This window comes from Rhinopithecus roxellana, chromosome 6 (assembly GCF_007565055.1).
Source record: "Rhinopithecus roxellana isolate Shanxi Qingling chromosome 6, ASM756505v1, whole genome shotgun sequence".
In the NCBI taxonomy this organism is placed as follows: domain Eukaryota; kingdom Metazoa; phylum Chordata; class Mammalia; order Primates; family Cercopithecidae; genus Rhinopithecus; species Rhinopithecus roxellana.
Genome location: NC_044554.1, coordinates 121,974,694 through 122,000,343, shown reverse-complemented (window position 1 = coordinate 122,000,343; position 25,650 = coordinate 121,974,694). Strand labels below are relative to the sequence as shown.

Below are 25,650 nucleotides of genomic sequence, written 5' to 3'. Positions count from 1 at the left end.
TCGAAGGACTTGAATATATAAATAGCCAACAAGCACATGAAAAGATGTTCAGCATCATTAGTTATTAGGGAAATGCAAATTAAAACCTCATTGAGAAACCACACCCACTAGGGTGACTATAAAAAACAAAACAGAAAGTAATGAGTTGGTAAAAATGTAGAGAAATTGGAACCCTGGTACATTGCAGGTGGGAATGTAAAATTGTGCAGCCACTGTGGAAAACAGTAGTTCTTCAAAAATCTAAAACTGGAATTACCATATGATCCAGCAATTCCACTCCTAGATATATGCCTGAAATAATTGAAAACAAGGATTCAAACATACTTTTATGTCACTGCAGCATTATTCATAATAACCAAAAAGGTAGAGGCACCCTAAGTGTCCATTAACAGATGAGTGGACAAACAAAATGTGGTCTATACGTACAAATAGAGTAATTAAGGAATGAAGTTGTGATACATGTGACAACATGAGTGAACCTTGAAAACATTATACTAAATAAGCCAGACACAAAATAACAAATATTTAATTCTACTTTAGTAATCTAGAATAGGCAAAGGCATAAAGGGGAAAAATAGATTGGAGGTTATCAGAGGTGCTGGGCTGGGGGAGGGGTGGGAAGTTCTTACCAGTTAACAGACTTTCTCTTTGGGGTGATATAAACTACATGGAACTAGATAGTAGTGATGGTAGCACAACGTTGTGAATATAATTAATGCCATTGAATCTCACACTTAAAAATGGTTCAAATGACAAATGTTATATCTGTTTTACCCTATAACTTAAAAAAAGTATGATATCTATAAAATCTGCACATAATCTAAGTTTACTCAGTCTGCCTTCTCGTCCCAAGTAATATTTTAATAGTTCACTGGTAGAGAAAAGGAGCAGTAATGATAATACTTGGATGATAAATTGCATAATTTTAAAATAAAGGAGACTCAAGTAAAAAGGAAGCAAGGTTTAGTAAGTTCTTATGGTAAACCAGAATGTCATGATAATCTGGTAAAGCAGTTGTGTTCTTTCACTTATTATATAATTAAGAAATTCCTGTTTGTACCATCTGAAAAACAGAATTCCACTTATTGTTTAGCATCATCCTTTTAGGATGAAAACATCCTGATTTCATTAGAAATTTAAAAATCGAGACTAAAACTCTTTGAACATGGTATTGGGAATTGTAACTGTTATTATCTACTCATATTCTTCAAATATACGATGTCAGTTTTTATTAGAAAACATGCTTTCATTCAATCTTTTTCCATTTTATTTTGAGAAATTTGAAAAGCCAAAGGCATATTAGAAAGTAATACAGTTTACACCATTTACCATTCATTAGATCACTAGTTGTTAACAATTGGCTTTACTATATTTACTTTCTTTGTGAATCATTTTAAAGTGAGTTGCAGGTGTCATTCCTACATATTTTGGCATGCATCTTCTAAGAATAAGGACATCTCTACCTTATTTACAATAACATTTCCAACCTAATAAAATTAATAATTCCATAATTACATAATATCTGATTCAAATTCAGATTTTTCCCAGTTGTTTCAAAATACTTTTATACCTCCCCGCCCCAGGATCTAGTCAAGGCTCATGCTTTATATTTGGATATCTCTTTAGTCTCTTTTAATCTAAAACAGTCCCCTTCATTTTTTTCCCATGAAATGTTTTTTTACTATTGCATACAGTATTTTCAGATAGAAAAATAGTATTATTTCAGGTAATGTTGTAAAAATAATTTTTTTTTTTTTTTTTTTTTTTTTCAGACAGAGTCTCTCTCTGTCACCCAGGCTGGAGTGCAGTGGCGCAATTTCGGCTCACTGCAAGCACTGCCTCCCAGGTTCACACCATTCTCCTGCCTCAGCCTCCCCAGTAGCTGGGACTACAGGTGCCCGCCACCACGCCTGGCTAATTTTTTGTATTTTTAGTAGAGACGGGGTTTCATCGTGTTAGCCAGGATGGTCTCGATCTCCTGGCCTCATGATCCACCCGCCTCGGCCTCCCAAAGTGCTAGAATTGCAGGCATGAGCCACTGCACCTGGCTGCAAAAATCATTTTTATTCAAGCTTGGGATCATTGTGAATTGTATTTGGAAATACTTTAAGTATTTATTCAGAAACTTTATAACTGGTGACTGTGTACAAGTAGGAATGTATTCTGTAGGCCAGGATTTCTCAATCTTTATTAATCTTACTGGATAAACTTTAAAGTTTTTAAAATTTAAAAAAAAAAAAAAAAGATTTAGGCCAGGCGCAGTGGCTAGCACCTGTAATCCCAACACTTTGGGAGGCTAGGGTGAGAGTACTGCTTGAGCCCAGCCTAGGCAACATGGCAAGACCTTCTGTCTTCAAAAAATTTAAAAATTAGCCAGGTGTGGTGGTGCACACTTCTTGTCCCAGCTACTTGGGAGGCTGAGGCAGGTAGATAGCTTGAGCCTAGGAGGTCGAGTCTGCAGTAGGCCATGTTCATGTTCATGCCACTGCACTCTAGCCTGTCTGGCAGAGCAAGACCCTATCTCAAAAAAACAAAACAAACATTTACTCTTCTTGAATATTATTAATATTTGAAAGTACATAGTCTTTTTAGTCAAAATTTAAAATGTCTTACAACAGACTTTTTAAAAATGCATTTGTCCTTTGGAAATTAAGATACTTCCTTTTATCTTCTTTGAAGTCCACTACTGTATCTTCTTTGAAGTCCACTACTGGCACAGTTAATAGAAAAATGTTTCAGTAATACAAAAATTTAGGTAAAATTTTGCTAAAAATTATCCATATTTATAAACTGATGATAATATTTCTTAGACAACCAGGTTAGCAAACTATAGCTTATAGCCATATTTTGCCAGTTTTTGTATACCTCACAAGCTAATTTTTTTAATGTTTTTTGATTGTTAAAAAAATCAAAAGAACAGTATTTCCTATCATGCGAAATTGTTTGAAATTCGTATTTCAGTATTCCTACATAAAGTTTTATTAGAACACTGCCGTACCCATTTGTTGATGTATCACCTGTGGCTTTCTTTGTGCTACAGTGCCAGAGTTGATTAGTTGCAACAGCAATTATATAGCTTACAAAGCTTAAAATACTACTTTCTGGGCCTTAACAAAAAAATGTTTGCCAACCTTTGCTTAACAGCTCATTTATATACAAATGTGTAGTTTTTGTTTTTGCCATATTAAATTGTTCATTTGTAAAGAGAAATTGTAGCCTAATAACTAAATTACACTTTTTTCTCTTAAGATTGAAGACCCGCTAGCTATTCTTATTCTCTTTGATGAAGCCAGATATAATTTATTGAAGGGCTTTTATACAGCTCCTGATGCTAAGCTGATAACATTGGCAAGTCTGCTTTTGCAAATAGTCTATGGAAATTATGAGAGTAAAAAACACAAGCAAGGTTTCCTAAAGTAAGTATTTAATATTATGCATGGTTTTGTGCTATGGTCAAGATTCTGTTTAACGAAGAAAGTTTAAAAATGTTATTAGAAAATATTTATATGTTACATTGGTTTGGAATTAAATAATATAAGATGTAGAATGAGAAAAGAAAACATTACAGTAAAGCATTCTTAAAGTTACATTCTCCAAATGTACTTTTCTTATATTTGACTATAGTTGATACACTTTATATTTTATCTTTTTTTATGCTTAAATAAGTTCACTAAAACCTGACTTGAATAAGTAGTAAAAAATTTTATAAGACAGATGTACTTAAGAATCCCACCATAAAAACTGGTTTTATGTTCAGTCTTTGAGAGAAAACACTGAGGTTTTAAGCATATCTGAATTTGGTTATTGTGGTTTTCAATTTTCAAAAATAGTTTCTGGTTATTGAAAGAAGAAACATTTATCTAAATTGATAATATGAGATTTGTGGCTTTTTGCTTAACATTTTTAGAGTTCTCTGATATTTTACAGCAAAGTATTTTTCAGCTTAAAAATTACGTTACTGAAAGCCATTTGTAACAGAATGATTACTATTCTTTAGCTACTAAAGATGATTTATTTAAAGGATGTTGGCATGTGTGCTTACAGTGAAGAAAATCTAAAATCCATCGTACCTGTTACCAAACTGAAAAGTAAGGCACCTCACTGGACAAATCGCATACTTCATGAATACAAGGTAAGCTGTTTAATAGAAATGAAGATGCTTTATAGCCTAGTTGAAACTTTGTTAGTGTTATTAATTTTAAACATAGGTAGATTAAATTTATAGTCCTGAAATTAAAAATGTATCTTCTAGTTCACAATGCTTGAAATTGAAAGTAGCAAGGTATTTTTATTTTTAGTAATATATAATCTTTTACTGAATACCTTCTGCATGCCGAATACTGTGGTAAGGACTAAAGATAAAAATTTGAAATAATACACTATCCATGCCTGTGAAGCAATTAAAACCCAATAGCATAGACAATATTTTTAGACCTTGATTTTTTTTTTTTTTTTTTTGAGACAGAGTCTCGCTCTGTCGCCCAGGCTGGAGTGCAGTGGCCGGATCTCAGCTCACTGCAAGCTCCGCCTCCCGGGTTTACGCCATTCTCCTGCCTCAGCCTCCCGAGTAGCTGGGACTACAGGCGCCCACCACCTCGCCCAGCTAGTCTTTTTTTTGGTATTTTTTTAGTAGAGGCGGGGTTTCACCGCATTAGCCAGGATGGTCTCAATCTCCTGACCTCATGATCCGCCCGTCTCGGCCTCCCAAAGTGCTGGGATTACAGGCTTGAGCCACCGTGCCTGGCGATTTTTTTTTAATATTAACATCGCAAGAGAAAAAGTACTCCTAATATAATGTGCCGTAATTTTATTCTTTAGGGGCAGTCTTGATTTTAGAAACTGCTTAGTTGATCTATTTGGATTATCAGTGGTACATTTTCCTTTCGTATCTCTTATTTTTAATTTACTTTGTTTGTTTTTAGAATCTTAGTACAAGTGAAGGTGTCAGTAAAGAAATGCATCACCTTCAGCGCATGTTCTTACAGAATTGCTGGGAAATTCCTACTTATGGAGCAGCATTTTTCACAGGACAGATATTTACAAAGGCAAGCCCCAGCAATCATAAAGTCATCCCTGTGTATGTAGGAGTGAATATAAAAGGACTTCATCTCCTCAACATGGAAACTAAGGTAGATTTTCAGCTTTTTTTTCACAAATCATGTCATATAATACCTAAAACAACAGTACTAACCTACATGAAGAATTTAGAAATGGCATATATACAAGACTGTTCATTGCAACTCATTCGTTACATAAGATGAAGGGGGACACTAAATCACTGTCAGTAAGGGGTTAATAATATATTACATTTCTGCTTTGGAATACCCTTCAGCCATAAAAAGGAATAAAGAATATTTTTGTGTAGAATAATCTGCAAGATATATTTAGTGAAAAAGCAAGGTGCTGAACAATATGTAATATGCTGCCTATTCTTGGTATTAAAATGGGAGGAAATGAGGCTGATCTTTACATAAATACATATTGCTTGTGTATGCATAAAATATTTCTTGAAGCCTTTAGAGAAGGGAACCAGATAACTAGGAATAAAAGTAAGGAGGGAAACTTTTCATTACATACCTATCTAGTTCAGGCCACTATAACAACGCCCGATAGACTGATTGGCTTATGAACAACAGAAGTTTATTTCTCACAGTTCTGGAAACTGGAAATCTGAGACCAGTGCGCTAGTGGGGTTGGATTCTAGTGAGAGGGTTTTTCTGGGTTGGAGACTGCTGACATCTCCTTGTAGCCTCATATGGCAGAAAGAATGAGGGAGTTGTCTTGGGGTCCCTTTTATAAAGGCATGAATCCCATTCATGAGGGCCCTGCTCTCATAAATTATTACATAATTACTTCTCAAAGGCTCTACCTCCCAATACCATCACACTAGGGGTTAGGATTTCAACATACCAAGTTTGGGAGGCAGGGCACAAACATTCAGTCCATAACAAGGCCATTTTGCAACTTAAAAGTTTTAACTCTGTGATTATGTTGCCTGTTTAAAACATTTGTTAGGTTAATTGGAAAAGACATGAAAAAAATATTATATGTGACACAAGGGCTTCACTTTGAAACATTAGAATTAGTACAAGAAGCTTTTGGGGAGCAGGATGAAGTATGGAAGGGATTGAATATCCACTGGAATACTTCAGAGCTTCTTTATTGTTTTTTGTTTTTTACATTTAAAAATTTTTTGATTTATATATTTATTTTTTGAGACAGGGTCTCACTCTCTTCCCCAGGCTGGGGTTCAGTGGTGCAGTCATAGCTCACTGCAGCTTTGAACTCATGGACTCAAGCAGTCCTCCTACCTCAGCCTCCTGAGTAGCTGAGACTACAGGCACATAACACCATGCCTGGCTTTTTTTTTTTTTTTTTCCCCAGAGACAGGATCTTGTTATGTTGCCCAGTTTGGTCTCAAACTCCTGGCCTCAAGTGATCTTCTTGCCTCAGCTTCCCAAAGTGCTGGGATTACAAGCATGAACCACTGGGCCCCACTCATTTTTTAAATTGATACATAGTAGTTGTACATATTTATGAGGTACATTTCACATTTTGATACATGCATACAATAAATAATGGTCAAATTAGGGTAATTAGGAAATTCATCACCCCAAATATTTATCATTTCTTTGTATTGGGAACATTTCAACTCATCTCTTGTAGCTATTTTGAAATATACAATAGATTATTAACTATAGTCACATTACTGTACTATGAAACACCGCAACTTATTCATTCTATCTAACTGTATGTTTGTGCCCATTAACTGACCCTGTCCCTATTCCTTCCTACGCTACCCTTCCCAGCTCTGATAATCGTCATTCTACTCTCTACCTCCATGACATCAACGTCTCACATATATGAGAACATAGGATATTTGACTTTCTGTGCCTGTCTTATTTCACTTAACAAAATGACCCCCATTTCCATTCATGTTGTTGCAAATGACAGGTTTTCATTCTTTTTTATGGCTGAATAATATTTCATTGTGCACACATACCACATTTTCTTTATTCATTCATCTGCTGGTAGACACTTAGGTTGATTCCATATATTTGCTATTGTGAATAGTGCTGCGGTCAACATGGGGTTGCAGGATCCCACTGATTTCCTTTCCTTTGGAAGAATACTCAGTAGTGAGATTGCTGGTTCATATGGTAGTTTTATTTTAGTTTTTGAGAAACCTCTACACTGTTTTCCATAGTGGCTCTATACTAGTTTATATTCCCACTAACTCCATATAAAAGTTCCCTTCTCTCTGCATCGTCACCAGCGTTTGTTATGTTTTTGTCATTTTGATAATAGTCATTCTAACTGGGGTGGGATGAAATGTCATTATGGTTTTGACTTGAACTTCCCTGATGATTACTCATGGTGAGCATTTTTAAATATACTTCTTGGCTGTTTGTATGTCTTCTTTTGAGAAATGTTTATTCTAATCATTGCCCACTTTATAATGGGATATGTTCTTTTGCTGTTGAATTGTTTGATTTCCTTGTAAATTTTGGATATTAGTCCCTAGTCTAATGAACACTTTGAAAATATTTTCTTCCATTCACCACATTGTCTCTTCGTTCTGTTGATTGTTAACATTAGCTGTGCAGAAGCTTAATAGTTTAAATAGCCCCACTTGTCTGTTTTTGTTTTTGTTGCCTATGCTTTTGAAGTCTTTGCCTAGACCAATGTCCAAAAGCATTTGCCTTATGTTTTCTTCTACTAGTTTTATAGGTTCAGGTCTTACATTTAGGTTTTTTATCCATATTGACTTGATTTCTGCATGTGGTGAGAGATGGAGTCTAGTTTTATTCTTGTGCGTGTGGATATCCAATTTTTCCAGCACCATTTACTGAATAGGGTGTTTTTTCCCCAATGTTTGTTCCTGGTACCTTTGTTGAAAATGAGTTGGCTGTAAATACATGGATTTATTTCTGGGTTCTCTGTTCCATTGGGATCTGTATTTACAATAATATCATGCTGTTTGGTTACTGTAGGTTTGTGTAGTTTATTTTTTGAAATTAGGTAGTATGATGCCTCCAGCTTTGTTCTCTTTTTCTCACTATTGGTTTGGCTATTCAGGATATTTTGTTATTCCAAATGAATTTTAGAATTTTGTTTTATTTCTGTAAAGCATGTCATTGGTATTTCAATAAAGATTGCATTGAATTACTTGATTGCTTTGGATAATATTGCTGTTTTATTTTTTATTTATTTATTTTGAGACAGAGTCTTGCTTCATCGCCCAGGCTGGAGTGCAGTGGCATGATCTTGGCTCACTGCAACCTCCACCTCCTGGGTTCAAGCAATTTTCCTGCCTGAGCCTCCCAAGTAGCTAGGATTACAGGCTTGCACCACCACGCCCAGCTAATTTTTTTTTTTTTTTTTTTTTTGGTATTTTTAGTAGAGACAGGGTTTCACCATGTTGGCCAAGCTGGTCTTGAATTTCTGACCTCAGGTGATCCACCCACCTCAGCCTCCCGAAGTGCTGGGATTACAGGCATGAGCCACCGCGCCTGGTCTATACTGCTATTTTAACAATATTAACTCTTCCAATCCATGAGCATGGATATCTTTCCAATTTTTGGTGTCCTCTTGAATTTCTTTCATCAGTGTTTTGTAGTTTTAGTTACAGAGGTCTTCCACTTTTTTAGTTAGATTTATTCTCAGGTATTTAATTTTTTTTAGTAGCTATAGTAAATGAGAGTGCTTTCTTGATTTCTTTTTCAGCTGGTTCATTATTGGTGTATAGAAATGCTAGTCATTTCTGTATGTGAATTTTGTGTCCTGCAACTTTATTGAATTTGTTTTATCAGTTTTATTAGTTTTTTGGTAGAGTCTAGGTCTTTCTGTATATAAGATCATGTCATCTGCAGAGAGGGACAGTTTGACTTCCTGTTTACCAATTTATATGGCTTTTATTTCTTTCTCTTGCCTGATGCTCTGTCTAGGACTTCCAGTACTTCCAGTACTGTGTTGATTAAGAGTAGTTGAGGCCGAGGCGGGTGGATCACGAGATCAGGAGATCGAGACCATCCTGGCTAACATGGTGAAACCCCGTCTCTACTAAAAATACAAAAAAATTAGCTGGGCGTGGTGGCAGGCACCTGTAGTCCCAGCTACTTGGGAGGCTGAGGCAGGCGAATGGCGTGAACCTGGGAGGCGGAGCTTGCAGTGAGCCGAGATTGTGCCACTGCACTCCAGCCTGGGTGACAGAGCAAGGCTCTGAGTAGTTGAAAGTGGGGTATCCTTGTCTTATTCTAGTTCTTATAAGAAAGGCTTTCAGCTTTTCCCCTTTCAGTATGATATTAGCTGTGGGTTTGTCGTATATGACCTTTATTGATTGAAGTATGTTCCTTCTATGTGAATTCGCTGAGAGTTGTTTTTTTTTTTTTCATCATGAAAGGATCTTGAACTTCATGAAGTTCTTTTTTTGTACTTACTGAAACTATTGTGTGGTTTTTGTCCTTCATTCTATTGATTGTATCACATTTATTAATTTGCATATGTTGAATCATCCTTGCCTCCCAGGCATAAATCCCATTTGATCATGGTGTGTTATCTTTTTGATGTGTTCTTGGACTCAGTTTGGTAGTATTTTGTGGATGATTTTTGCATCTGTGTTTATCATGACTGCTGGACTCTTGTTTTCTTTTTTTTTGTTGTGTCCTTGTCTGGTTTTGTTATTGGAATGATGCTGGCCTCATTGAATGAGTTAGGAAGAATCCTCTTCAGTTTTTTGGGCCATTTTGAGAAAATTGGTATTAGTTCTTCATTATAGGTTTGGTAGAATTTAGCGGTGATGTTACCTGGTTTCCGTTTGTTGAGAGACTTTTTGTTTCCAATTCAACCTCATTACCAAGAATTTATCTGTTGAGGTTTTCTTTTCCTTACTGGTTCAATATCAGTAGGTTGTCTGTGTCGAGGAATTTATCTTTTTCCTCTAGGTTTTCCAGTTTGTTAGCCTGTCGTTCATTGGTCCTAGTAGTCTTTAACGATTCTTTGTTATTTCTGTGGTCTCAGTTATAATGTCTCTTTTATCATTTATGATTTTGTTTATTTGGATTTTCTTTTCCTCTTGGTTAGTCTACCTAACAGTTTACTCGTTTTGTCTTTTTGAAGAACCAACTTTTCATTTTGTTGATCCTTTGTAATTTTTTTTTCTTTTTTCTTTTTTAGTCTTTCTTCCTTTTAGTTCTGGTCTGATCTTATTTCTTTCCTTCTGCTAATTTCAGGGTTGGTTTTTTTCTTGCTTTTCTAGTTCCTTGAGGTGCATCGTTAAGTATTTGAGATCTTCCTACTTTTTTGCCATAGATGTTTATTGCAGTAAACTTCCCTCTTACACTGCTTTTGCTATATCCCTTAGGTTTTGGTATATGGTGTTTTCATTTTCATTGCATTTGAGAAAGTTATTTCCTTCTTAATTTTTTAATTGACCCCCAATGGTCATTCAGTAGCATGTTGTTTAATTTCCATTTATTTGTACAGTTCCCAAAATTTCTTTTGTTATTGATTTATAGTTTTATTTCATTGTGATCTAAGATACTTTTACAAAATTTATTAGGACTTGTTTTTTGGCCTAACAGATGGTCTATCCTGGAGAATGTGTGTTCTGCAGCTGATGGATGAAATGTTTTGTAAATGTCTGTTAGATCCATTTATTTATTTGTTTGTTTGTTTATATTTTTTTAGAGACAGAGTCCTGCTGTGTCACCTAGGCTGGAGTACAGTGAGCAATCTCAGCTGACTGTAAAACCTATGTCTCCTGGGTTCAAGCAATTCCCCTGCCTTAGCCTCTTGAGTAGCTGGGATTACAGGCGTGTGCCACCACACCTGGCTAATTTTTGTATTTTTAGTAGAGATGGGGTTGTTGCCCAGGCTGGTCTCAAACTCCTGGCCTCAGGTGATCCACCCACTTTGGCCTCCCAAAGTGCTGGGATTACAGGCGTGAGTCACTGCACCTGGCTGTTAGATCCATTTAGTCTAAAGTGCAGTTTAAATCCAGTGTTTCTTTGTTAATTTCTTTTGATCCATTCAGTGTTGAGAGTGGGGTGTTGAATTCCCCAACTATTATTGTTTTGGAGTCTGTCTTTCCCTTTAGATCTAATAACAATGGCAAAAATCGCAGTTACTTTTGCACCAATCTAATATAAAGCCTTTTTTTTTTTTTTTTTTACTTTTAGCGTTTTAAATACATCATCTTAGGCTCTTCTGGCTTGTAGTTTCTTCTGAGAAATCTGTTGTTTGTTTGATGGCAGTGTCCTTATATGTGACCTGATGTATTTCTCTTATGGTTTTTAGAATTCTCTTGTTGTCTTTGAGTTTTGACAGTTTGACTATAACATGCCTTGGGAAAGACCTTTTTAGGTCAGATCTGCTTGGGTATCTTTGAGCTTTCTGTATCTTGATGCCTACATCTCTTACAAGACTTAGGGGGTTTTCAGCTGTTATTTCTTTGAGTAGGTTTTCTTTGTCTTTCTCCATTTCTTCTCCTTCTAAAATCTCAGAATTCAAATGTTTGGTCACTTTATGGTGCCCTCACATGTCACATTGGCTTTCTTCATTTTTTTTATTTCTTTTCCTTTCTTTTCTTTTCTTTTCTTTCTTTTCTTTCTTGTCTGCCTGGGTTAAGATACCTTCAGGTTTACAAATTCTTTATTCTGCTTGATCTAGTGTGTTGTTGAAGCTCTCAGTTGTGCTTTCTATTTCATTTATTGAATTCTTCCATTCTAGGATTATATACTTTTGTTATCTTATATATCTTAGATCACACTGAGTTTCTTTAATATCATTATTTTGATTTTTTTATTAGGCTTTTCAAAATTTTGGGGGAGGATCTGTTACTGAAGAATTTTTGTCTTCCTTTGAAGGTGTCATGTTTTCTTGCTTTTCAATGTTTTTTGTATCTTTATGTTTATATCTGTACATCTGATGTCACTTCTTCCTATTTTATGCCTTGGCTTTTGTAAGGAAAGACTTTTTCCTATAGGTGTAGCTATAGTGTTGGTTGGATACGGTGCTTTGGCTTTGATTCTGGGTAAGTGCAGTAGTATAGTCTCCGTATGATTTCTTCAGCTTTAATGAGCATTAGTTGTGTCTATGAGTCCCTCAGTGGCTTAGACTGTGCTTGTTAATGAAGGCTGTAGTAGGCTTTTCTGGGGACTCCAGGCAGGCTAGTGCTCAGGCACCAGTAGTTGTGCCATTCGGCAGGGCATGCCTTTCCTCAGGCCCCTAGATAGTGCATGTGGGCACCAGCAGGCGTAGGCAGAGCATAACAATCCTTAAGCCCCCAGATGACATGTACAGACACCAACAGCAGGCGGAACAGGCCTGTCATCAGGCCTCTGATGGTGTGTGCAGACAATGGCAGCAGCATACTAGTTGAGTCAGTCCTCAGGCCCTTAGATGCTTAGGAACAGTTGACAGTGGCAGTGGGCAGGGCTTGTCCTCAGGACCCTAGACAATGTGTGCCGGTGGCAGTGGTGAGCATGGCAGGCTTCTCTCCAAGCCCACCTCTGCTGTTTGCAGGTGCTGGTGGCAGGCAGGTGGGTTGACCTCCTGGCACTATGTGCACAGGTGACAGCAGCAGTAGGTGGGTCAGACCCTTTTCAATCCCACTTTAGAGCTCTTCAGTTAGAAGTTAGTGTATGGTGCTCCTTTTTCTAACCATAAGTCATTATAAAATACAGGTTTATCAATTATTTTTTAGCATATTTAACACATTTAAATGGGATGAACAGCTTTTTAGTTTATAATAGGAAGCTAATAAAAATCAAATCAAATTTGTTTTGTTTTTCTGAGACAGAGTCTTGCTCTGTCACCCAGGCTGGACTGCAGTGGTGTGATCTTGGCTCACTACAACCTCTGCCTCCTGGGTTCAAGCAGTCCTCCCACCTTAGCCTCTCAAGTAGCTGGGCTTACAAGCATGAACTACCATGCCCACCTAATTTTTGTGTTTTTAGTAGAGACAGGGTTTCACCATGTTTACCAGACTGATCTCAAACTTCTGACCTCAAGTGATCCACCTTCCTCGTAATTTGTTAATTAAGATTTGTTAAGAATAGACCAAATCGGTTAAAGTAATAGGCTTATGCATTTTTAAAAGGCATTTAGATTAGGAAATTTCATCGTAAACCCAGTTTTTATTTTTCTCATTTTTATGTGTCTTTTTTTTTTTTTTTTTTTTTTTGAGATGAGTTTCGCTCTTGTTGCTCAGGCTGGAGTGCAATGGCGCGACCTCGGCTCACTGCAACCTCTGCCTATGGGGTTCAAGCGATTCTCCTGCCTCAGCCTCCCAACTAGGTGGGATTACAGGCATGTGCCACCACGCCCGGCTGATTTTGTATTTTTAGTAGAGAGGGGGTTTCTCCATGTTGGTCAGGCTGGTTTTGAACTCCTGACCTCAGGGTATCCAACCGTCTTGGCCTACCGAAGTGCTGGGATTACAGGCATGAGCCACCGTGCTCGCCCTTTTATGTGTCTTAATAGGTCTTTATAATCACATAACTTCCTGAAATATCCCAGTCGTAGTTTAGTCATTTTATATTAATTTTCAGGGTCATCTTTAAGGGCAACAGTTACTTTGATAGATATACATATGAATGGAGATAAACTATCTAGGAACATAGGGTGGAATAGGGTCTGAGTTTAATAATTGACCTGGAGCCTAATTTCTTGAAGTCTCTTCTAGCAGGGGTCCCCAACCCCCAGACCATGGACTGGTACTGGTCCATGGCCTGTAAGGAACCGTGCCACACAGCAGGAGATGAGCAGCAAGCGAGGCTTCACCTATATTTACAGCCACTCCCTATCACTTGCATTACCATCTGAGCTTTGCCTCTTGTCAGATCAATGGTGGCATTACATTCTCATAGGAACATGAACCCTCTTGTGAATTGTGCATGCAAGGGATCTAGGTTGCATGCCCCTTAGGAGAATGTAATGCCTGATGATCTGTCACTATCTTCCATCACTCCCAGATGGGACCATCTAGTTGCAGGAAAACAAGCTCAGGGCTCCCAGTGATGTTACGTTATGGTGAGTTGTATATTTCATTACATATTACAGTATAATAGTAATAGAAATAAAGCGCACTATAAATGAAATGCCCTTGAATCATCCCAAAACCATCCCTCACACCCCTGTCTGTGGAAAAATTGTCTTCCACGAAACCAATCCCTGGCGCCAAAAAGGTTGGGGACTGCTCTCTTACAGTCACCTTGCTTTTAGGTCATTTGCTTACCATTTTCTTTTTCTTTCCTTTTTTTTTTTCCTTAGGACACAGTCTCACTCTGTTGCCCAGGCTGGAGTGCAGTGGCACCGTCATAGCTCACTGCAGCTGCAAACTTCTAGGCTTAGGCAATCCTCCTGCCTCAGCCTCCCAAGTAGTTGGGACTACAGGCATATGCTACCACACCCTACTAATTTATTATTTGTAGAGATAGGGTCTCACTTTGTTGCCCAGGCTGGTCTCAAACTCCTGGTCTGGGCAACAAATTGAGACCCTATCTCTACAGGGTGATTCTCCCACCTTGGCCTCACAAAGTGCTGGGATTGCAGGTGTGAGCCACCATACCATCCTCATTTTCTGTTAAAACTATTTTGCCCACAGAAAATAGGCCACTGTTTATTAGCTTGTAACCACTTTTCTATATCTCTTGTACTAAGTTCATTAAAGGAAATGAAGGAGAAATGCCCCCCACCATTTCTTTTTTTTTTTTTTTTTTTTTTTTTTGAGACGGAGTCTCGCTCTGTCACCCGGGCTGGAGTGCAGTGGCCGGATCTCAGCTCACTGCAAGCTCCGCCTCCCAGGTTTATGCCATTCTCCTGCCTCAGCCTCCGGAGTAGCTGGGACTACAGGCGCCCACCACCTCGCCCGGCTAGTTTTTTGTATTTTTTTAGTAGAGACGGGTTTTCACAGTGTTAGCCAGGATGGTCTCGATCTCCTGACCTCGTGATCCTCCCGTCTCGGCCTCCCACAGTGCTGGGATTACAGGCTTGAGCCACCGCGCCCGGCCAACCCCCCACCATTTCAAGAAATTTTTCCTCTGCTGTTTCAGAGCATTTTGTACCAACATCTGCAAATCATTCTTTGTAGAACTGGATGGTGATGCTGTGCCATTTCTCTAAACTATATTTTATGTTTGTTAGCTTTCCAATTTTTGGCAGTAATACAAAGTTTTATATAGTATTCAAATGAAGGTTTAGCAATATTATTTTAACACTTAAATATAACATTTCATATTATATATAATACTCTGAGCCAGGATTCAAATAAATGAGATAGCAGTAACAGACAGAAGGATGACAATATTCTTAATTAACAGTCTGCTTTTTCCTTAGATAAGAGATTCAGTTTCTTGAACTATAAATAGGAATGCTATTCTTGGGTATCTAAAAAGGTGATTGAATCAAGGAGTAAAGATATTTTCTATCCATCTAGTCATTACCTTGTTCTTTGTAAACCACTGATAAATTTATGGCACCTTTGAAAGGTTTAAGATAATTACATATTTCAGCCATCAAATGTGGGAACAACCAGCTTGTCCTCAGTTGTCTTAGATTCACCAAGATCTATTAGGATTGCATTCAACAAGCTTTGCAAATATACAGCAAACAGCTTCATCTGCAAAAATACCTTCATTTGCATTTACAACACTACATGGGATACATTAGCATCGGAGATTCTCAGGAAAAAGCCATGGGACACAGTTGTGTTTTTTATATAAATTATTTCTACCTTCTATAACTACAGGCTTAGTACTTTTGTTGGAAATTTGACTTCCATAATTGAGAAGTAACTATAATACAGTTGTATTTTTTTCTGTATGTTGAACTGTTTTGAAGCCATATTAATGGACTGTTTTGTGGCTTTTGAATAAAGAAATTTCAGTTGATTGATTTAAAAGAAAAGGCAGTTTAAGGTAGTATGATATCTTGACTCTGTTTCAGTCTGTACCTTGATAAGTAACTATTTTAGTGTGTCCTATGTATAAGGTTATATTTTACAATATAAATGTAGATAGCCATTTTTAAAAGATACTATTAGTTTTTCCTTATACTTAATGTATACTCGCATAAATTATCTGTGTTTCATTCACAGAACCTCACTTTGTTTTATTTATTTTATTTATTTAGACGGAGTCTCACTGCTGCCCAGGCAGGAGTGCAGTAGGGCGATCTCGGCTCACTGCAACTTCCATCTCCCAGACAGAACCTTACTTTAAAAATCCCCTAACCCATTATCTTTCTGGCATATTCTTAGTTTAGTAGTTGTGGTCAATATTATAAGAATTGCTATTTATAGAAAATGTTTCTAAACATAGGTATCTTAAAAATGCCATGGACCACTTCTTTGTTTATATGTACACAAAGAATATACGTTTAGGGCAAGAAAATGGAAGTTACTGCTAGGAGAGAATTGTTATTAACAAGGATATATTGAATGCTTATATACAATATTATAATAGGAAAGTATAGGAATCATTAATATTGCTTTATAAATAGTTCTGTTGTTGGCTGGTCCATGTGCGGTAGTGTTTACAACTATTTGATCACAACCAATTACAGTTCTTCTCCACTCCCATTGCTTCACTTGACTGTCCTTAAAAAAGAAAAGCTCTGTTGAATTTATGAAAGGTATGTTAGTAATTTTTTTAATTATGCTTACTTTTACAATAAATATATCAGTGTACTTATTTTCAGTGGGAGGAGATTGTCTAAGTCAACATGTTAACCCAGTTGCATAAACTACAGATCTGAAAGTACTATGTAAATATTCAAAAGAAAGATACATTTGAATAAAGAGATAGTTTTTAACCTGCAGAAAGAAAATAAAGGTAGTACCTTTCATTATCCTGAAAGCCATGGATAGAATTGACATCTTTAAAAATTTTTGTCAATCTTATACAACAAATATTGCTTATGGCAGTCTCCTGAGAGTCTACCAATCTATATGATTCTGTGCTGCAGGCTGTGTGAGTGTTAGTGCAGGGTGCTTTGAAAAGGCTTCATTAAAACATTCTGGGAAACCATCGTTCTCCGCAAACTATCACAAGAACAGAAAATCAAACACCGCATGTTCTCACTCATAGGTGGGAGTTGAACAATAAGGAATATGTGGACACAGGGAGGAGAACGTCACATTCCGGGGTCTGTCAGGGGGTTGGGGGCTAGGGGAGGGATAACATTAGGAGAAATACCTAATGTAGGTAACGGGTTGATGGGTGCAGCAAACCACCGTGGCACGTGTATACCTATGTAACAAAACTGCACATTCTGCACATGTACCCCAGAACTTAAAAGTATAATTTTTAAAAAAAAGCATTCTGAACCGTTATATTTAGACCAGACTACATCAGTGTAGATAGTGAGAAAAAATAGGTGATGTTTTTAATATATATTTCAATATAATTATTTCCAATTATGTTGCAGGCTTTACTCATCAGTCTTAACTATGGTTGTTTTATGTGGCAATTGGGAGATACTGATACTTGTTTTCAGATCCATAGCATGGAAAATAAAATGAGCTTTATAGTACATACGAAACAGGTAAGTATCATTTATTTTGGACTTCTAATAATGAACTATTGTGTCAGTAAAGTTACTTCTTTTTTTTAAAGTGGCATCCATTTAACTTCAAAGAAAACTTGTAATATTCCATGAAATTAAAATATTTAAGACCAAGGAAAAAAGCCAGGCCTTCTGAGCAAGGAAGAATCAGAAACTTATCTGAATAGTTTGTTTCAGTTTTGTAACAAACTCTTTTGCCATGTCTTTTCATTCTGGTCAGTATTACCTGTCTCTTTTATCAAGTTATTAGGTAGTCCTTCCATCTCCTTGACCTACCTGTGCCGCCTAGCTGTATCCAGCAAATTGCGTCTTAAGTCCCTTCAAAAAGCCTGAGTAAATATCCCCTTTATACTCTTTCTTAACAAGCTGTCTCATGATAAGAAAGTTCCCTTTCAAATAGATAGGGAACTGCCCAGTGTCATGAATGTCCTTTAAACATTCTTACATGTTTTATATTTATTATTGACATGTTTTACTTTGTAGGCTGGTCTCGTGGTAAAACTGTTAATGAAGCTAAATGGACAGTTAATGCCCACTGAAAGAAATTCATAAAAGAGAAGTAACTGTTACTCAAGCCACCACATTTTGTAATGCAGAATTTTTTTCCGTGAAAGATTTCTTAAAAGATTACTTTGGCCAAGCATGGTGGCTCGCCCCTGTAATCCCAGCACTTCGGGAGGCTGGGGCAGGCAGATCACCTGAAGTCAGAAATTCAAGACCAGCCTGGCAAACACGGTGAAACCCTGTCTCTACAAAAATACAAAAATTAGCTGGGCGTGGTGGCGGGCGCCTATAATCCTAGCTACTAGGGAGGCTGAGGTGGGAGAATCGCTTAAACCCAGGAGGCGGAGGTTGTAGTGAGCCAAAATTGCGCCGCTGCACTCCAGCCTGGGTGACAGAGCAAGACTCCATCTCAAAAAAAAAAAAAAAAAAAAAAAATTACTTTCAACAAGGCATTTAGTTTCTTGTAATATATATGTACACTATTACATTGTACAGAATCTGTACTTACGTTTGGTGTGTAATATACCAATTAGTTTTATATAATATCCTCATAAGCTATTCTAATTTTTGAGAGAAACACAAAAAGTTATAGATTGATAGTCTGTATAATAGACAAAATAGTAAGCTTTATAAAAAGTTATTTTTGGTAAATGGTAAAGAATTTGGAGTGGAATGTGATGAGATTAAAATGTAGCTTTGGTATAACTTCATGTGTATTTCAAAATATACTGAACGTCAACATGATTTGAATAAAGAAAATGTATTTTCTACTTGAACCATATGACACTTATTTAAAACAGTTTTCTGCAGTCTATAAACATTTCTCAACATTTTTTTAAAAGTCTTAGTTAAAATGTAAATCTGATATATGGTAATGTTTCTCAAAGTATAGTACATGAACTCCTTGAATCATAATTACCTATGTGCCTTTTAAAAGTGAAGATTTCAGAGACCCACTCCAAACAAGGGCATTCACTCTGAAAGTAGCATGGCCTTGTGAACTTAACTTTGGTTTTGTTTTTTGCTTTTTTGCTGTTAAAATAATTCCAGACCCAATAAGGAATTTCGATTATTAAAGTTGAGAAATTTCACAAAACTGCCTAGCACACAAGCACACACACACATACATAGACATATTTTAAGTGATCATCTCTTGATATCAGAAGTTGCATTTGTTAAATACATGCTGTATTTTTTGTGAGTTGACTTAATAGTTTATGTATATTGACTTTACTTTGTAGGAAGTAAATCACCAAGTATCTGATTGTTTCATTTAGGGAAGTAGTGATATAGATGAGGAGGCAACTTGATAAATGTGCTATTCATAAGCTAGAAACTACAGTATTTCCAAACTAATAGGCTGAAGAATTCTAAATAAGTTCAGAGATATAGTTATATTTAAAGTTGTCCTACAGTTTGCAGATAATCTTTATATTACTACTCTTCACATTAACTTCAGCTTATTTTTTTTTTTTTTTTTTTTTTTTTTTTTTTTTTTTTTTTTTTTTTTTTGCATCAAAAAGCTTAAAAATATGGAACGCTTCACGAATTTACTTCAGCTTATTTTTAATGGTACTATGTATAGGCCTTATTAAAATTAAGATTATATGGTTAAGTAAAGTTAACAGGAAAACCTGATTTATCTTTAATTCTGTGCTAGGTACTTTTGATTCTACATGAACAATACCCTGTTCGGTTCCCTTCATTCTAATGTCCTTGACTGTTACCAAATACCCTGTTGACTCCCAAACCTAAGATTTTAGCTTCAACTTCATTTCTGAACTCCAAATCTTAATTTCCAAGTTATTCTTGTTCTAGGTCCATCTAAATGGTCTACAAAGAACTTCAGTTGAATCATAACTGGAAATAGAATTTATTTCCTCTATTTGCTCCATTCTATCCTTCCACTGTATTCCCAATTTGGTTAATGACATCATCAAACTACATTCAGTTGCTTAGCCTGGAAGTACTATTATGGTGTTCAGCCTTTCCCCAACTTACATATTTTGTGGATCAAAGTCCTCTCTGATGTTTTGGGAGTCCTTTCTCATTTCCTTCCTCCTTGCTTGCACTGCAGCCAGTCTAGTTCAAGTCCTCACCATCCATTCCTTAGCTTGTAGTAGCTTCCTACCCCTGACTCAGGCTCTATACCCTTCCTGCCTTTCTGCCACACTGATGCCAAGTTAAGCTTTCTCGTCAGTCTGATTATTTCATTACACTGTGAAAATCATTAGTGGTTACCACTATATGTAGAATTAAATTCCAAATTATTTAGTATTGAAACCAAGGCCCTTAGTACACTGTTGCTAAGCTGCCTATCAAGATTATTGTCTGACCACTTCTCCTATACTCATCGTACACTCCCATTGTTTCCTAACTCCTCAGTCGTGTGGGGGAATTCAGTACTTTCTGATTCAATAATTTTAGGGTGAGGCCCAAGCATTTCTGTTCTTAAAGTATTCTATATACTTATGATATAAAGCTAGGGATTAGAACTGTAATTATAAGCAACTTTAGGAGATAGCCTAATGAGTTTCCTTTCACAGAGAGAGGTGAGGATGCAATGATACCACATCAAACAACCTCCTGCTCTGTGGAATACAGTTTACCCTCCTGGGGATGTACAGTATAACAGCCCTAATAAGAAAGGAATAGGAGACTATTAGAGTAGCATAGCTATTAAAGGCTTAAAAATATATAGCGTTAAAAATTCAATTTTAAAAATTAGTATTGAGAAAAAAAAATTGATCATTATCTTTCAGACCATAACAATCCAGAAATAAAAATAGGGAAATCTAAACAGCTTTTAATGAATGCCTAGTATTGATCAGGCATTATATGTGCTCTAGGGATCAAGATAAGATACCATTTTCTTTTCATCATTCTTTCAGTAAATTTGAGTGCCTTTTATGTGCCAGGGACCCAGTGGTAAGGAAAACAAAATCCCTGCTTTCAGAGAACAAAGTCTGAGGGAGACAGTAAATTATCATGGAAATATATAATTGTAACTGTAATTACTGTGATGAAAGAAAAAAATCTCAGCGTAACAGGAACCCTTGATCTAGTAGGGATCAGGAGAGGCTTTCCTGAGCAGGACATGCTTGAGTTGGCATCTGACATGTGAGCTGGAATTAGTTATGTGAAGACAGTACAGCTGGAAGGGAAATGAGGTGAGACGTTTTGACCCCAAAAGACAGGCCTGGAGAACTGATAAGGGGGTTTACAATTACTCATTTTCAGTTGTGATCCAAATTCAAGTAATTGTTTATCCAAATCACAACAAATTAATTTTTATTATACAAATAAAACCAGAATAGTTAATACTGCACATGATAAATGTATTAGAGAAAACTTACTGAAGAACCACAAGATTAAAAATTGCCAAAATTTAGCCAATGATGGGCAAAAAAAGAAAAACAAAAATAAGAAAAAAGTTGCCAAAATTGACCCTAGAAAAATTAGACTTGATGGAAATGTTCAACAAAGTAAAACATCCCAGTTATTGACCAAATTTAATAGAAGAATTGCATTAATAAAATTTAGATTTTTTATTTGATCCTGAGAAATCAATGGCAAAAACTCTAAAAGAAGATTGATTAATTGATTGAGACGGAGTCTCATTCTGTTGCCCAGACTGGAGTGCAGTGGCATGATATCAGCTCACTGCAACCTCCAACCCACCAGGTTCAACCAATTCTCCTGCCTCATCAGCCTCCTGAGTAGCTGGGATTACAGACGTACACCACCATGCCCAGCTAATTTTTGTATTTTTAGTAGAGACAGGGTTTCACCGTGTTGGCCAGACTGGCCTCAAACTCCTAACCTCAGGTGATCCACCCTCCTCGGCCTCCCAGAGTGCTAGGATACAGGCATGAGCCACTGTGTCTGGCCCTCCAAAATAATTTATATATGCAAAAAATGGATTGGGGACTCAATATGTTGCCTTATCATTAACATAGAAAACGATGTTCTCAGTGAAAATAATTTCTGTCAAAGCATAATTTATTTTTGCTGCAATGTATAGAAAACTGGTAAGTCACTTAATTGGCTTGAGTCTGGGCATGGTTACTCACACTATAATCCCGGCGGTTTGGAAGGCCAAAGTGGTAGAATCACTTGAGGCCAAGAGTTCGAGGCCAAGAGTTCAAGGCCACGCCAGTCTGGGCAACATAGCAAGATCTCCATCTCTACAAAAATAAAAAATAGTCAGGAGTCGTGGTGTACACCTGTAGTCCCAGCTACTCAGGAGGCTGAGGTGGGAGGATTTCTTGGGCACAGGGGTTTGTGGTTGCAGTGAGCTATAATTTCACCATTGTACTCCAGGCTGCGTGACTGAGCAAGCCCCCCGACTCTAGCTAGCTAGGTAGGTAGGTAGGTAGGTAGGTAGGTAGGTAGGTAGGTAGGTAATAGATTAGATAGACTTGCGTGCATGCAAGGATTAGATGATAGACAAGATAGGCTTGAGTGTGTGTGAGGATAGATGGATAGAGACAGAGAGAGATAGGCTTGAGTGCATGCAAGAAAATATTTTCTCACCAAAAATCCATCTATGATGGTATAATTCTCATTTAATGTTTGTATTCATAAGCATGTCAGAAAGCCTGTAGTGTTATTTATGGTATTTGGAGAAGGAGGCATAGGCAGACTGTAAAATCCCTAAAGCAGAGGCATCAAGCTCTTGGGGATCTTAGAGGCCAGAGTATTTAAGACAAAGAAATATCTTTTAGACATCTTAGGGTGTAGATGAGAAAAACAGTTTCAATACATTGTGCTAATTTCTGTGATAAAAGGAAGCACCAGGTTATTCAGGATTCATTGGAAGGGCACCCACATGGGTGGGAAATTAGGAACTTATGTCCCAGTTATTTAAATTATAATAATAGCTACTACTTTAAATGATGCTTACTACACTATTGGCATTATTTGAAGCACTTTTGGGATACTAATTCATTTATTCCTGACAACAATCACTATGAGGCAGATACTATTATTCCCATTTTACAGATAAGAAAATTGAAGTTGGGTTAAATTACTTTCCAAAGCTAATGAGTGGTGGAGCTCAGATTCATACCTAGGCAGCCAAACTCCAGAGCATAAGTCAATTAGATACATGATGTATGGTTATAATAAAAACATAAAATAATACTTGTTTTCTATCTTTAAAATCTTAGGAGCCGTAGTTTCTAACAAAGTGATGTAAATGTTTTCATTTTTGTATATTGTATAACTTTGAACACAGCTGTATACAGAGAGGCTGTGTTATTTGTGTAAGGTCAAAAACTAGTAAGTTGGAGTGTCAGAATTCAACATCTGGCAGTCTGGCTTCTGAATTCAGACATTCGTCAGATAAAAGAGAGATAGGTGGAGTGGTTAAAAAAAAAAAAAAAACCCATCAAGTTTTGAAGGGTGTTGTGTTTCCTGTTAATAAGGAGCCATTGGAGCCCGTAAGACTTGATTAGCTCAGATGTGTGTGTCGAAAGATCACCCTGGGTCAATGTACAGAAGGGCTCAAAGAGGTAGTTCTGAGCAAGAAGGTATAAAGCAATCTGGACTTAAGCTGAGATAATGGCAATGGGAGAAAAGAATATTTTGATAAAGCCCAGTGACCTTTTAGATATGGGAAATAAGGAAGAGGTAGGAGTAATGAGTAATTATCCTCTTTCTGTCCTGGACATCTGGGAAAATGGTACCATATACTGCCTAAAATAGGGAATAGAGGAGGAAGTTTTGAAGAACTGTGTTGAGTTCCTGACTCCCAAGGGACACATAGTTTTGAAGAAATGTGTTGAGTTCCTGACTCCCAAGGGACACATAGATGGAGATGGTCAATAGACAATAGGGTTCCCAGGTTCAAAAGGCTCTCAGGAGATGACAATTGAAACTCCACGAATAGATTTGAAGCCACCCAGGAAGAGAGCACAGTGAGAAGCAAGCAAAAGAATTGACAACACTTGAGAAATGGGCAAACTTAGGACAATCTACAAAGCATCCTGTTAAGTGAATATCAGTACAGAAAAGAAATAGCTTGGCACTATTCTCTATACTGTGTATCCAATAAATCTTATATGGGCAAAAATTAAATATTAAAAGAACATTTAATATTGCTAGGGAAAAGCAGACCAGCATATTTTAGTGTGAGAGCACATTCGCTTATGTATATTTCTTAAATGAGTATGAGGGATAGGTGAATAAAATGCTTTTTAAATGTACATGAACAAATATCAAAAGCAAAACAAAAGAATGAGGATCTGGAGCAACTGGAACTCATACATGGCTAGTAGGAATGCAAAATGGAACAAACATTTTGGAAAACAGTTTAGTTTCTTGTAAGTTAAATATACTATAGGACCCAGCATTCTGCTGCCAATTATTTATCCAAGCAGCTAATTCACACAATTCATATGCAAATGTTTGTAGAATACATTAATTTTTTCATAATTAAACTGGAAACAACCCAAATGTCCTTCACTGAGTGAATGAATAAACTCAGGTACATCCATATAATGGCATACCATACTCAACAATGAAAAGAAACTATTGATGAACAACATGGATAAAGCTCAAATGCATTATGCTAACTGAAAGAAGCCAGACTCAAAAGATGATACTGTATACCGTAACATTCCATTTGGATGACATTCTGGAAAAGTCAAAACTATAGGATCAGAAAGCAGATAGTGGTTACCAAAGGTTAAGGATAGGTGTGGGGGGAATGTGGAAATATAAAGGGGCAGCATGGAGAAATTTGGTGGTAGGGGAGAGGATGTTCTGATTGTGATTGACATACTCAGTATATTTGTCAAAATTCACAGAACTGATTATCAAAGGAAATTTTACTGGACAAATTTCAAAATACACTTAAAGAATCAGCACTTGCTAACCAAGTTCTGAAAATTCAAAAATATAAAGTTGGGTTTTTTTTGTTTTTTTTTTTTTGTTTGTTTTGTTTTGTTTTGTTTTGTTTTTTTGAGACAGTTTCACTCTTGTTGCCCAGGCTAGAGTGCAATGGCACAATCTCAGCTCACTGCAACCTCTGCCTCCCGGGTTTAAGCGATTTGCCTGCCTCAGCCTCCAGAGTAGCTGGGATTACAGGTATGGGCCACCATGCCCAGCTAATTTTTGTATTTTTAGTAGAGACGGTTTCACCACATTGGTCAGCCTGGTCTTGAACTGCTGACTTCAGGTGATCCACCCACCTCGGCCTCCCAAAGTGCTGGAATTACAGGCATGAGCTACCGTGCCCAGCCAAAACTCTATAAAGATTTAACTGGAAATATGTCTGTACCCAAAATCCATTTAGTGAGTGGTCAAAGAAGATTAACAGAGAAGTTGTATGCTTGGAAATGCAAATGAATTTTAGAAATGGGGAAATACAAATTTTCCTAACAAATATGGAAAACAGAATCTTATTAGTTAAAATTATATGGAATAATACAAACTGCGTTAATAAAATTCAATGATAGCACAAGACTGAGACAACATATGGGAATATATTTTGGCCAGCCCTGAAAAGCAGTCTCAAAAATGTTTCTGTTTTTGAGACAGTCTCGCTCCGTCACCCAGGCTGGGGTGCCATGG

At 36.9% G+C, this 25,650-nt stretch overlaps 1 protein-coding gene across 15 annotated transcripts in view; it reads left to right on the top strand.

Annotated features, from left to right (window-relative positions):
* KRIT1 (KRIT1 ankyrin repeat containing) overlaps window positions 1-18,854 on the top strand; it is a 46,575-nt gene extending 27,721 nt beyond the window's left edge. For 10 of the 15 annotated variants that reach the window (XM_010353553.2, XM_010353550.2, XM_010353552.2 and 7 more), the window contains 5 exons: window positions 3,250-3,416; window positions 4,045-4,132; window positions 4,923-5,129; window positions 17,431-17,547; window positions 18,052-18,854. In XM_010353553.2, the coding sequence (XP_010351855.1) occupies window positions 3,250-3,416; window positions 4,045-4,132; window positions 4,923-5,129; window positions 17,431-17,547; window positions 18,052-18,120 (648 nt within the window). In that variant the 3' untranslated portion in view covers window positions 18,121-18,854. The remainder of the gene's footprint in view (window positions 1-3,249; window positions 3,417-4,044; window positions 4,133-4,922; window positions 5,130-17,430; window positions 17,548-18,051) is intronic. The other 5 variants (XM_010353548.2, XM_010353544.2, XM_030932127.1 and 2 more) reach the window with 1 other exon arrangement.
* Window positions 18,855-25,650: the final 6,796 nt, after the last annotated feature.